The sequence below is a fragment of the Hypanus sabinus genome, chromosome X2, assembly GCF_030144855.1.
Source record: "Hypanus sabinus isolate sHypSab1 chromosome X2, sHypSab1.hap1, whole genome shotgun sequence".
NCBI lineage: Eukaryota > Metazoa > Chordata > Chondrichthyes > Myliobatiformes > Dasyatidae > Hypanus > Hypanus sabinus.
The window spans coordinates 12,472,531-12,486,844 of record NC_082739.1 but is presented as its reverse complement, the minus strand read 5'-3'; the positions used below and the strand labels follow the sequence as shown (position 1 = coordinate 12,486,844).

The window sequence follows — 14,314 nt, the reverse complement described above, 5'->3', positions numbered from 1 at the left end:
GCCTCCAACCTGATGGCAAGAACATCAATTTCTCAAACTTCCAGTAATGCCCCACCATTCACCATTCCCCATCCCCTTTCCTCTCTCTCACCTTATCTCCTTGCCTGCCCATCAACTCCCTCTGGTGCTCCCCCCCCTTTTTCTTTCTTCCATGGCCTTCTGTCCTCTTCTATCAGACTCCCCCTTCTCCAGCCCTGTATCTCTTTCACTGATCGACTTCCCAGCTCTTTACTTCATCCCCCCCAACTTTCCAGGTTTCACCTATCACCTTGTGTTTCTCTCTCCCCTCCCCCAGCTTCTAACTCTACTCCTTTTATTTTTTTCTCCAGTCCTAACGAAGGGCCTCGGCCTGAAACATCAACTGTATTTTTTTCCATGGATGCTGCCTGACCTGCTGAGTTCCTGCAGCATTTTGTGTGTGTTGCTTTGTCCGTGCCTATTTATTTATCCTATCTCTGTCCTAAACTTTCTACATTCTTTTCAGAGCTCACACTGCCATTTAGATTTGTATCATTAGTAAATTTAGTTCCATTGTGCACAATTCCCGCACACAGGTAATTGAAACTGATTGGGTCTCAGCACTACTTGCGGCAACACACCACCAGCCACGGCTTCTCAAGCCAAAAATGACCACTTTATTCCTGATTGGTTTTCTGTTCATTAACCAATATAATTTTATTTAATAATTTGTTTTGATACTCTTGATCAAAGGCCCTTTGGAAAATCCATACACACATCAACTGGTTCATCCATGTCATTGCTCAAAAATCTCTCTCAAATTTGTCAAACATGGATTTCCTTTCACTTACTTTTGTTAATTCAGCCCAATTTTTTATAAAATTATTTTCTTAGTAGATTGTTAACATGTTGTTAACAATGAGTTCCATTACGTACCTGCTACTGCTATCAGGAGAATCTCATTGGCAATAAAATGTTTTGATATAGTTTGAAGTCGTATTATCTGCCTTAATCAATTGCTGACAGAGGTGATTAGCTGTAGTATACATACTTTATGTAAATCAAGGAATAGAAAAGGGAAAAATTCACAGTATTTAAATTTGTCAAACAGGAAGGATGTCAATTGAGTTAAAAAAAAAGACCAGCTATTAGCTTTTACCATTTGGGTAGCAGTTCTCCATGCTCAAAGGTGCCATCAATATATTAATGAAACTCACTGGCAACATACCGTCTCTACAATAAAGCTGTGTGCTTTGATATAACTGCCTAAAATGATGAATATTGAACTTTCCCTTGAAGATGTAAGTATTCCTTGTTTTCTTTTACTGGGCTGTGATGAAGGGTATTCATAATAAGATGTGGAAAAATAAAGTTCTGCTTGTCTTTTTATCTTAACTTTCAAACCCGATTCTTACAGTATAGCTGGTTTAAAAGGGAAACAAAAGCATTAGATGTCGTAACATGCAAAGTGAAACGATTAGATTCTGCAAGCTGCAATTTACTTAAGTAACTGTTTTCTCTATTTGATAAGAGATGATGGTTTTGGTAACCGACTAACGATCTAAATATTTTTCAGAATGGTGTATTCTTTATGGTTTTATCCCCCATTCAGTTATTTGATCAAATGCCAGACTTTAAAATTTTGATTGGTATGTTGGAACATTGGTAGTAAGAGGTTCATATTTGAACTCCCCAACTGGCTATATTAATATACTTTTATACAAGTGGAACAACTCAATGGAATTTAGATGGGCAGATTTCTCTCTCAGCCCCAATCTCTTGCCTTCTGCCCATATCTCTTCATGCCCTGACTAATCAAGAATCTATCAACCTCTGTCTTAAATATACTTAATGACTTGGCTTCTACAGCTGCCTATGGCAACAGATTCCACAGATTCACTACAGTATTGGTTCACTACTGTATTATTCAAATCTATCCCTTACATTATATATTTGCGCTGCTAGATAGGTGTGATGAATCTATACATTATTATGTAACTCCTTTTCAGTACAAATACAAATCGCATGTTGTTTTGCAGGTATGAGCTTTTGATCTTATATCAACTCTGTCACCAAGATTGCCCTTATTTCAACTCAGCCTACTCAAAATGCTCCAAACATATCTACACTGGCTTTTTAAGTTTCAGCAAACCTTACTTTTAAAAATATATTGATTGATTATATTAAAAGATTAGCAGTATTTGTCATATGTACATTGAAACATACAGTGAAATAAATGTGTTATTTTGCATCAATGACTGATACAGTCCGAGATCGCACCAGGGGCTGCCTGCAAATGTCACCACACTTCTGGTGCCAAGATAACATGCTCACAACTCATTAACCTACTCACATAGATCTTCGGAATGTATGAGGAAGCTGGAGCACCCAAAGGAAACCCATACAGTCGCAAGGAAAACGCACAAACTCCTTGTAGACATTGACGAGGATCAACCCCCAATTTGAGATTATTGGTGCTGTAAAGCAATCATGTACACTGTACACTCAGTGACCACTTTATTAGATACAGGAGTGTAGCTAATAAAGTGGCCACAGGAGTGGAATTGGGTGTGGTCTTCCGCTGCTGTAGCCTATCTGTTTCAAGGTTCTCTGATGTCCTGTGTGTTCAGAGATGTACCTCTGCACCCCACTGTTGTAACATGTGGTTATTTGAGTTACTGTCACCTTCCTGTTAGTTTGAATCAGTCTGGCCATTCGCATCAGACCTCTATTATTAACAAGGCTTTTCACCCACAGAGCTGCCGTTCACTGGATGTTTTTTGTTTCTCACACCATTCTCTGCAAACTCTACAGACTGTTGTGTGTGAAAATCCTAAGAGATCAATTTCTGAGGTACTCAAACCACCCTGTCTGGCACCAACAATCATTCCACAGACAAAGTCACTTAGATCACATTTCTTTCTCATGCTAATGTTTGATCTGAACAATAACTGAACCTCTTGACCATGTCTGTATGCTTTTATGCATTGAGTTGCTGCTACAGTATTGGCTGATTAGATATTTTCATTAACGAGCAGGTGTACCTAATAAAGTGGCCACAGAGTGTATTGTATTAGTATTTACATTAGAGAAAGGACATGGCAGATACTGAGAAAACATTAATCTCCTACCTTTTGCCTCCCACCTTTCTTTAAGTGTGCAATGGCATTTGCAATTTTCTAGTCCTAAGGAAACTATTCTGAATCTAGTGATTCTTAAAAGATCAGTACTAATCCCTACACAATCTCTTCAACTACCTCTTTCAGAATGCTGGGATGTAGTCCACCTGGTTCAGCTAACCTATCTACATTTAGGGTGGTGAATCTGTGGAATTTATTGCCAAAGACAGCTGTGAAGGCCAAGACATTGGATATATTTAAAGTGGAGGCTGATTTGTTCTTGATTAGTAAGGACATCAAAGGTTATGGGAAGAAGATAGGGCAATAGGGTTGAGAGGGAAAATATATCAGTTATGATCAAATGGCAGTGCAGACTTGATGGGCTGAATGGCCTAATTCTGCTCTAATGGGGATCATAAAGAACACTTTAAATCATTATACTTTGCATTTATCTTTATTGAACATAATTATATATTTCTTTAAACATCTTCCACTGTATATCTACTGCAATACTTTTCAAACTAATTCCCCAAGTCACTTTAATTCTTTCTTCTTTCCTGCCAAATGCAATAGCTTTATCTAAGTTTTGGATCCTAGATTTAGAGATCAGTTTATGACTCTCAAACTGAATATGAAATTCTGTCATGTTTTAATCCCACCTTACCAAAGGATTTTTTTCCTTTGTTATCAGATCACTAATTACTCCTATCTCATTGCACATATCAGTTATAAAATAAAACCTTTTCTCTGCTGGGGTCCAAAGTATACTATTTTAGTTAGTGTTTAACCCAGAATTTTAAAGAATTTGGATATGATTTTGCAGATGCTGTAACCATAATGGTCCTTGTTTTAATTCTGGAATTGTTCAGTAAACTGGAAAATTAAGCAAGTTGCTTCACTTTTAAAAAAATGATGGAGATAAACCAGGAATTATAAATGAGGTAGCTGAACATCTCAGTTGATCAGAGGGAGCCAACATGGGTTTTTATAAAAATAGATTATGCCTGCTGAACCTGATTGAATTTTTAAATTTTGAATTAATACAGGTAACTAAAGGGACATTTGAGAGTTTGGATCTTTGGTTGTTACCTCTTAGGATGTTACTTGCAAAAGTCCCTCATAACAGATTGTTAGCTGAAGACATACCTTATGGAACTCAACATAATGCATTAGGCTTGTTTATGTCTGTAGTAGCTGGCTGCACAGAGCAATCAGGCACAATGTCAGCCTGCCCGCACTTACCTTTACTGCTTGCGGAAGGCCAAGGAACCTGACACCTCACAGCTGCTACCAAAGCTGTACCATTGAGGCTCACTGAAGACAGAAAGATTTCACACAGAATCCAACATTTACGTTCAGAACAAAGTTTGTTTACTACAATCTGACATCAACCGGTCATCCTGCAACAACTGTTCCCTAATCTAAAGTTTAGAGTATTCTTATACTATTTCTTATCTCTACCAAAAGTAAGGTAATTATTTTATAGAGTCAAGCTTCAGTGCCAGGCGGTATAGGTGAACCAGTGACAGTTTCACCTTTACCTTATACACTCAGTGGCCATTTTATAAGGGGTACCTTATAAAGTAGTCAGTGTATATGCAATGGTTAGCTGCCTGGAGGTTATATGATGGTTGTTATACAGTGTCTAGGCATGGGACTACTATCAATCACTTGAGTTTGCAACTTGTGGTTGGGGTTGGTCTAAGCTGGTATGGTCTGCAGCCATCTCATTAATTCTCCTACACACTCACCTCCATTAAAGACCTTTGAATCATTTGTTAAATGTCCATAATAGAGATACAATTATGTTATTTATTAAAAATTCAAATAACTAAATTTTAACTTCTACAATGTAAGATAAATAAAAAATCATTAAAATCTGCAAATAATTAATATATTAAATTAATTTTTTTGTAATTATCTTTTCCATTCAATGAAATGCTAAAGTTAAAACGGGCATAAAGATGAGAGGCCAGGTTCAAATTGCATCTGGCTCCTCTCTGCATGTCACTGCAACTGCACTGAGGTCCATGGTGCATCTGCTAGTGAAGCAGGAGGCACAGTACATGCTGAAGTCTGGAATTAGCTGAGAGCTGGAGATTTCCAAACCACCAACTGTCGGTGAGGTCAGTGTGGCCCAATGATCTGGCTGAAATTTGACAGAATGGTGGGAGATATCGAGAGTAGGGAGCATGGATAAGCAATAAGCAATCTGTTGAAGGAACTCAACGGGTCAAGCAGCATCTGTGAGAGGAAAGGAATTGTCGATGTTTTAAGGTTGAAACCTTACAACAAGATCTCATTCAAGAACCCAAAATACTACAGCTAGTAGTGATATTGGTGGTCTTTGAGCACCAAAAATTATTGGGCCAGACCAACCTCACCGACAGTTGGTGGTTAGGAAATCTCCAGCTCTCAGCTAATTCCAGACTTCAGCATGTACTGTGCCTCCTGCTTCACTAGCAGATGCACCATGGACCTCAGTGCAGTTGCAGTGACATGCAGAAAGGAGCCAGATGCAATTTAAGCCTGGCTTAAATATATATACCCATTATGATTTGAAAATTTTATCTAATGGAAAAAATACTTGCAATTTAATTTGAATTTAATATTTTAATCATTTGTGGATCTTGATTAATTCTTGAATCTTTCTCTCTATTATTTGGTAATCTCATCCTGAGACAGAGCTTAAAATAAGGTATTTCTTCCAGAAGTCTAGTGTCAGACATGTGAATGATATGGCCTGTCCAACAGAGTTGACTGAATGCAGTGAACAGTACAGGGATGTTGACCAGAGAGAGGACACTGGAATTAGTTCAATAATCCTTCCAGTGTTTTTGGAAAGACTTTGCGAAGACAACATTAGTAGTATTTACTCAGAGCCTTGAGCTCTACAGACTTCTTAAGCCCTATATCATTCCCAAGCAAATGCCCCTGTGCTGCATACCCCTTAGTCATACATCTCCTTCAACATTTTGATTTAGTATTTTCACCAGTAAATCAAATGTTCCTCAACCATTCCATATCAAAAACATTTCATGGAGTAATGTTGAATTCTTGCTATGATATTCCTTTTGTAACCACTGATTTACATATATTGTGAAGCTCAGGTGGAGTATATATTCTATATTGTGGTGAAAGCAATTTCAGTGTGAGATCACAACGGCTCAAAATGTTCAAACTTGGCCCTTTTAATGACTACAACAAATCATTTTCAAAATGCCAAAGCAACTCCACATAATGATGGTTTAGGAAACAAATAACAAGAGGTCTGAAAACTACAACATTATCAAATTAGAAACTCTTAAAATAGCAGATTTTTGGTTCAGCTAATTTCAATTAGAATCTCGAACAGTTTTTTTCAGTCCTTTGGGACAATAGCATGGTTTCCGTTCCCTCTAAAGTCCGTAGTAGACACCTGATGATAATGTGGTTTGTCTGTTTCCTTGTGTGAAGTTTGATACAACCGCTGTTGGCTCCAGCAATGCCAGAGTTAAATCCATAGCATCTTTTGATTAGACTGTGCCCAGAACAGGTAAGCAAGAACCCTGTGGCATGTAACTGGCCTGCTAGCTCCCTAAAGTCTGTCCAGTTTCTGCAAGGCTCAAGTCAGGGTTGCCGGCAGGTGGTGGAGTGGCATTAGCTTGGACTTTGAGCAAATAGTCCCGGGTTTGAATCCAGCCACCCCTTGCATGTTTTCCACCATTGAGCTAGCAACTTGGCCTCGTAAAAAAAAGCATTTGAATGTTAAGGAAACAGCAAAAAAAGCCGCCCGATGTGCCACAGGTGTGAAAAGAAACAACAGCATATCAGGATTATAATAGAATACTCCCCACTTGTCTGGATGAGTGCTCCTTCAACTACACTCAAGAAGTTTAACACCATAGCAGCCTGCTTGAGAGGCATGCCATCCCCATAACCTTTCACTCACTTCACCACCAAAACTGCAGTTTATACCAGATACACTCCAGCAATTTACCAAGACAGCACATTCCAAACTCATGATCTCCACCAGTTAGAAGCAATGCATGGGCATACCACTACCTGGAAGTTGCTCTCAAAGCCCCACACCATCCTGAAGTGTATCGCTGAGTTCAAGTCTTGAAACTCCCTTCCAACAGCATCGTGGGCATCCTGACACCTCAGGAACTGCAGCCATTCAAGAGAGCAGTTCACCATCACCTCAGAGGCAATTATAGATGGGCAATGAAATATGGTTCAGCTGGCAAAGCCCACATCTCTTGAATCATAACAAAAGGTGAACTTATTATCTTTCCAACCCCCACCCGGCAAATCTTTGAATCTTTGATGTCACAGACTATGTTTTTTCATGAGTATAGAAGATTAAAGAACCAATCAAATTAAAATGCTTAAGCCAAGAAACTTTGTCTTCAGGGGTCAACCCAAAACTTGGGAATCATGAAAGTAAAGGTAAGCTATTCAAGTTTCTTCCTGGAAAATGTAGTTCACATAAAAGGACAATGCAACTCTGTCCCTTAACCCCAAAAGCAAACTGACATTGACAGATTTTTGCTGCGAAGACTGTTAAGGAAGGAAAATTAAGTTCAAACAGAGACCAACATAATCTAATTTAGTAGTCATGGTGACTTGAATCTTGACTAGCTTCCATCTATTTGAATATTCTAAGGGTCAGACATAGGTACTTACTCTATACTGACCTGAAATGGTGAATCTTCTCCACAAATTATAGCTTAATCCTGGAAAAACAATCATTTTTGATAAGATCGGTAGTGTCTTGCATGTTGGCGCTGTTGCGTGAACCATAGGATGTGGTAGGAAACTCAGATTTATAGACCATGGAAAGAGGATCATTGGCTCACCAAATCTGTGCCAGATGTTAATCATAGTTTATTCTCTCCACATTCTCATCAACTGCACCCTGATTCTATTATGCTCCTACTTATGAGGGACAATTTGCTGCAGCCAATACATCTAGTGAGTGAGGGCCTCATCTGGTCAAAGTTGACCATGGATATTGCGTACTAGCTGTCTGGATACACAAGCCTGGATATGGAGAGCAAGCTGATGCCACTGGGAACATTTAATAGATAGTGGGAGCTTGTCCCCATTACTACCCCCCCCCCCCCGGTTACAAACAACCTTAAGGGACTAATACAGCTAGTAGTGTCACACACAAAATGCTGGTGGAACACAGCAGGCCAGGCAGCATCTATAGGAAGAAGTACAGTCTGCAGATTTCCTCGTGTTGACACCTAGTAGTATGCACACATTTTGTCTGGTGCACGAAACAGGAGAATCCAAAGAAAACCCTGTATCACAGCGAGAAAGTACAAACTCCTCATAGTCAGTATCCATAGCTGGAGTTGTGTTACAGCATCTCTACGAGCTTTAACTCTGCGCTGTCCATCATAAAATTTGGACTGGATGAGAAACTTAACAAAGTTATAGATAGTGCAGAAACTTACTGGAATGAACTTATCACAGAACAGTATGAAGGCTATTATGAGAGGTTGATTAATGAAGGGTAACATAATATACAAAGTATTTTGACATTTCTAGATGCAAAGTCTTTATGTCAATGCATTCAAATCCATAAAAGTGCCCAGCAAGTACAAAATTTGCTTAAAAACATTATTTATCAGTTCTTGTAATGATAACATGGATGACATAGACAAAGTGGTTGTTCTAGACCCTAATAATGAATAACACACACAAAATACTGGAGGAACTCAGCAGTTCCTCCAGCAGTGTGTGTGTGTTGCTCAGATTTCCAGCATCTGCAGATTTTCTCTTGTTCCTAATCATGAATAATTAGGCATACATCATGAAGAGGAGTATTGTGTAAAAGGAAGGATGCAAAGGCAGAGAGCTTTTTCCTCTGTATGTTACCAAGGACGAAAGACTTCAGTTTTGAGAATAGGTTTTGCAAAAGATCTTAGAACAGAAGAAGTAAAAGCATCACTTAAAAGACATTTTCATGATGATAACAGGTTTCTCTTCACTCTTATATGGGGGGAGGGGGAGAAACCAAGTTATTGTTTTTATTCAAGATTTGTTGCGATCTAGAATAATCTAGACATTGGAAGATGATACTGTAATTCATTTCAAAGAGGAGTTCTTGAGAACAAAAAAAATTACAGGATTTTAGTTAAAGATGGAACTAATCATGAGTACACTTACAAAGAGCAATGATTTCAAGTTCAAGTTTAATTGTCATTCAACAGTACACATGTATATAGCTAAAGAAGACAGCTTTCCTCTCGGGCCAAGGTGCAAATCACAGTACATACACAGCTCATATAGTTACAATAGCATGACAGTTACAAAATAATATCAGCACAAGTCCCTGAGTGTCATGGCTTGAAGATTGATGGTTTCACGGGATGTTGTCCTTGAGCCATGCTTCTGCAAGAGCAAGGAGAGAGATGGGATGTTTCTTCTGTGGGCACGTGATTCTGTAGCTTTAAGAAACTTGGACTGCTATTCAGGTGGTACATTAAGCTCTTGGTTTGTGGGTGCCTTGACCATACTTTCACTCAACTTCTACACAGTTGCACTTGTAAGTAGAATGATTGTATTTTGGAATACTGACTGAATGCCTCCTTCTTCACTAAAATTCACAAGGGCCATTTGTCCTGTTCTTCTCTAAAATAGTACCTCACAAACCAAGAGGTCTGAGATACTTACAAAAATGAAAACATAAAAACTTGGAAGTATTTGCAGAACAGGTAGCCTATATGAAGGGTGAAGGAGAATTAACATTTCATGTAGACAACCTCTCATCAGAATCAGATTTAATATCACTGGCATATGTTGTGAAATTTGTTAACTTTGCAGCAGCAGTACATGATAAACATAGAGAAAAGAAAACTGAATTACAGTAAATATATATGTATATTAAGTAGTTACATAAGTAGTGCAAAAATGGAAATAAAAAAGTAGTGAAGTAATGATCATGGGTTCAATGTCCATTCAGAAATCAGATGGGAGAGGGCAAGAAGATGTTTCTGAGTCATTGAGTGTGTCTCTTCAGGCTTCTGTACTTTCTTCCCGATGGTAACGATGAGAAGAGGGCATGTCCCAGTTGATGAGGGGTCCTTAATGATGGGCGTCACCTTTCTGAGGTACTGCTCCTTGAAGATGTCCTGACTGTAGTACAGAGGCTAGTGCCCAAGATGGAGCTGACTAATTTTACAACTCTCTGCAGCTTACTTTGATCCTATGCAGTAGTCCTCCCTCACCCTCCCCATACCAGACGGTGATGCACACTGTTAGAATGCTCTCCACAGTACATCTGTAGAACTACTCATTAAATAATCAAATCAAGGAAAAAGGGAATGAGGCAATACTTGTGCAATAATTTATTTGATATTCAGATTAATAAACCAAATACTTTCAGAACCAATTTTAAATGTCATTATTTGTGTCTTTTTATTCCTTTTAGTTCAACTACACAGATGATGGGACCACAATGGATTATGGCGATACTTACTGTTCAGAATTAGATGAAACTCCACAGTATTTCCATAAGATTATTGTACCAGTATGTTATTTCCTGGTCTTCCTGTTAGGGGTCATTGGAAACAGTCTGGTGTTGCTGATATTGTTGCGTTACAAGAATTCAAGATCTCCAACTGACAGTTATTTACTACACCTGGCAGTCGCTGACCTCCTCCTGGTCCTGGTCCTGCCCTTCTTTGCACTTGAGGGTATTTTTGGATGGTTGTTTGGTACATTCCTTTGCAAACTTCTAACTTCTATCCACAAACTCAATTTCTTTTGCAACAGCCTATTGCTGGCATGCATCAGCATTGATCGCTACTTGGCAATTGTCTATGCAATTCAGACACATAAAAATCGCAGAGCCAAGTATGTCCACCTGGTCTGCTCCATTGTTTGGGTGACAGGTTTCTTTCTACAAATTCCTAATTTAGTTTTCTTACAGATTGATTCTACGAATAATGAAAATGAAACCAAATGCAACTACATATCAGCTAGGGCCCATGACTGGCTTCTGGCTGAACAATTTTTATACCATGGAATTGGCTTTACCTTGCCACTCACAATCATGTGTTATTGCTATGCAAAGATAATCAAAACATTGTACAAGACCCAGAACTTTGGGAGACACAAGGCCATTAAAATGGTGGTAATAGTCACTGTGATGTTTTGCATTTGTTGGGCCCCCTACAACGTGGCAAAATTCATAAAGACTTTGCGCAACCTGGATGTGTTTACTACAGATTGCAGCTTCTACAAAAACCTCAAGTTTACCATCATGGTATCAGAGAGCACCGGATTCATGCACAGCTGCCTGAACCCAGTCCTTTATGTGTTTATTGGGGCAAAATTCAGGAGTGACATCTTGAAAGTTCTCAGAGAACTGTGCTGCATCAGACAAGCAACTTTGGTAAACTACCTTCAAAAGAAGCAAACTGAGAGAAATAGGAGCAGCTCTGTTTTTGACAATACTACTTACTGGTCCACTCTTTAAATAACATAAACAAGGTAATGCAGGGGTGCGGGGCTATATAGAAAATATTTCACAATATTTTAAGTGTTATGGGAATAAGTAGCAAGAGCTGATCTTTGGCAAATAGATGCCAACTTAATTCTAGGGTTAGGGTTATAAAAATCAAGAAAAGTCAAGTTAATAAAGTAATAAAAAACACAAAATGTTGCTTGGGGAATTAGAAATACAAAGCCAGGGAAGTTATTTTCAAAAACACAAGAGATTCTGCAGATGCTGGAAATCCAGAGTAACACACACAAAATACTGGAAGAACTCAGCAGGTCAGGCAGCATCTATGGAAAGTCGGCATTTTGGGCTGAGACCTTTCATCAGAACTGCAAAGGAAGGAAGAGCCCAGTTTCTTTTTGTTGTTTCATCGACTCTTTATTTTGGCATTGTAACTATCAAGCAGGACTGAACAGATATTGATGTTTTTGCTAGATACGAGGATGAGGCGGTGGCTTGCATAGAGATTCATTAGTGAAAGTCGCATTTTGCACTAAAGGAGGGTGGATGTGGTTGTTCAAGTCAATCATCTCAGATGCTGGATATTGGCGAAGAGTTCCTTGGGGCAAATTACTTTTATACTTTCATAGTTTAAGAAGTGGGGCTATGCACTGATTACTATTCAATTGAATTTACAATACTGTCAAAAATGAAACAGCATATGCTTCTGTGAATTAAGAGCTTGGTAGTATTCAGGCATGAACACAGTGACAATGAAATTAAAATCTCCAATGAAAGAGAATCCAAGCACTTAACCTTGACACTGAATGGCATTACTGTTATGACTCTCCACTTACCTGGATGAATGTTCCTCTAACAACATTCAAGAAGTCTGGCACCAAGATCATCAGTATGCTTGACTCATAACCTTATTTACTATTTACCCTTTCACTCCCACCATTTTGACCTACGTGGTGGAATTATGTATCATCGGCAAAATGTGTTGCTACTCTGTTAGCTGCCTTGCTGTTAGACTACCTTGCTGCCTATTCCACGAGGATGGAAAGACCCAACAGGTGAATGTGAGCATCACCATTAAGTTCTCCTCCGTCACTTAGAAATATTTCACCATTCTTTCTTCATCGCTAGATATTCTCTATTCAATAGCAAATAGAGCTCTCTTCTATTTTCTTTAGGACAGTTAGAAATGGGTGATAGATGTAGGTCTTGTCATCAACACCTACATACCATAAATATACTGAACTTTTATAAAATGTCCTTTTGAGACAGTGATTTCTCTTCATGTGATAGTCCTTTCATACTTGGAATCTACCTTGCAAATCTTTGTTGGACTACATTACATACTTCCTGATAAAATGATAAAGCTTAGAAAATTCACCAGGTGTGGTCTGCCCTAAGGTATGTTACAGTTGTACCAGGACTTCCTTATTGTTATATTCTAGATCTTGCAATAAAGACTTCATTGCCATTAGTTTTGCTAATTGCTTGCTGCATTTTTGTATAGACTTGTCATCCATATACAAAGGAAATTCGAAAATATTTTCCTCCTTTAAAAAATGTTTTTTCTTATTCTTCCAATCAAAATGGTAACCTCACATTCTACTTTATCTGGTCAGTGACATAACCTGTCAATACTTCTATGTCCTTGCAGATTACTTTACCACCTGTATATTGTGAATAAATTTAAATACTTTATATTTGGTTTCTTTCTTTAAATCTTCAAGATATTAATACAGAAGAAAGCTGAAGTCCAAACATTGATTATGTTCCCTCTCACAAAAGCAAGTTAACAGCAGAATTAAGTTTTCTCTAAATAACCTGTTACTCCAGTTCCTGAAAAAAGAACTTGAGCATTTTTGCAAGCATTGTCCCAAGATGACTGGCCCATGATTCCCTGTTTCATCCCCCCCTTTTTGAATACATGTGCTATAGATACAGTTTTTCATTCCACTCGAGCTTTTCTAGAATCCAATGAATTTTGTTTGATCATAATCAATACATCCAGTATCTTAACCCTAACATACAAGCTATCGGGAGCGGGGCATTTGTTAGATTTATATCTCATTAGTGTTTCTTGCACTATTTCATGATAAATACTAATTACTTTTATTAGCCCTTCAGTGCCCTGCTAAATGTGAAATGTTTCTGTGTCCTCAGCTGTGAATATTGATTAAAATGCCTGTTAATCATCTCAAACAACACACACAAAATGCTGGTGGAACACAGCAGGCCAGGCAGCAGCTATGCATCTCAGTTTTTTCTCCATCAAAATTCCTCTGCCTCCATGCTTTCTTTTATACTTATATGACTCCCTCCATACTCTTTTTAAAATATCTATAACTGACAATCTGTCCAACCCAAAAGATTTGGGATGAACTTAGCGGGTCAGGAAGCTTCTGTGGAAGGGAATGGACAGTCGATGTTTTGGGTAAGACCCTCCATCTGGACCTGAAATGTAAACTACCCAATTCTCACCATAGATACTGCCTGATCCTTTGAGTTCTGTCAGCAACTTGTGTGCTGCTTCAAATTCCAGCACCTGCATTCCGTGTCTCCATCTAACAACCCATTCACCCGTTTCACTAGTGTCGTCGAGGGAGGAAATCTGCCATCCTTACACTGTCTATGGGAGACTCCACAACAACATGGATGACTTTTAAAGTGTGTCTGAAGTGGTCTGGCAAGCTATCTGTCTGGGGTAGTTGGGGATGGATAATGTTGAAGTGATGCCCACATTTCCCAAAAGATAAATGGCCAGAAAAACATCTTTTAAAAA

General features: G+C 38.6%; 1 protein-coding gene across 1 annotated transcript; it reads left to right on the top strand.

Moving 5' to 3' along the window:
• The first annotated feature begins 1,100 nt into the window (after positions 1 to 1,100).
• Positions 1,101 to 13,086, top strand: LOC132385288 (C-X-C chemokine receptor type 5). Its single transcript, XM_059957309.1, has 2 exons — positions 1,101 to 1,259; positions 10,504 to 13,086. Exons 1-2 carry the CDS (start codon positions 1,230 to 1,232, stop codon positions 11,551 to 11,553), a joined length of 1,080 nt encoding a protein of 359 aa, XP_059813292.1. The 5' UTR covers positions 1,101 to 1,229; the 3' UTR covers positions 11,554 to 13,086.
• The last annotated feature ends 1,228 nt before the right edge of the window (positions 13,087 to 14,314 follow it).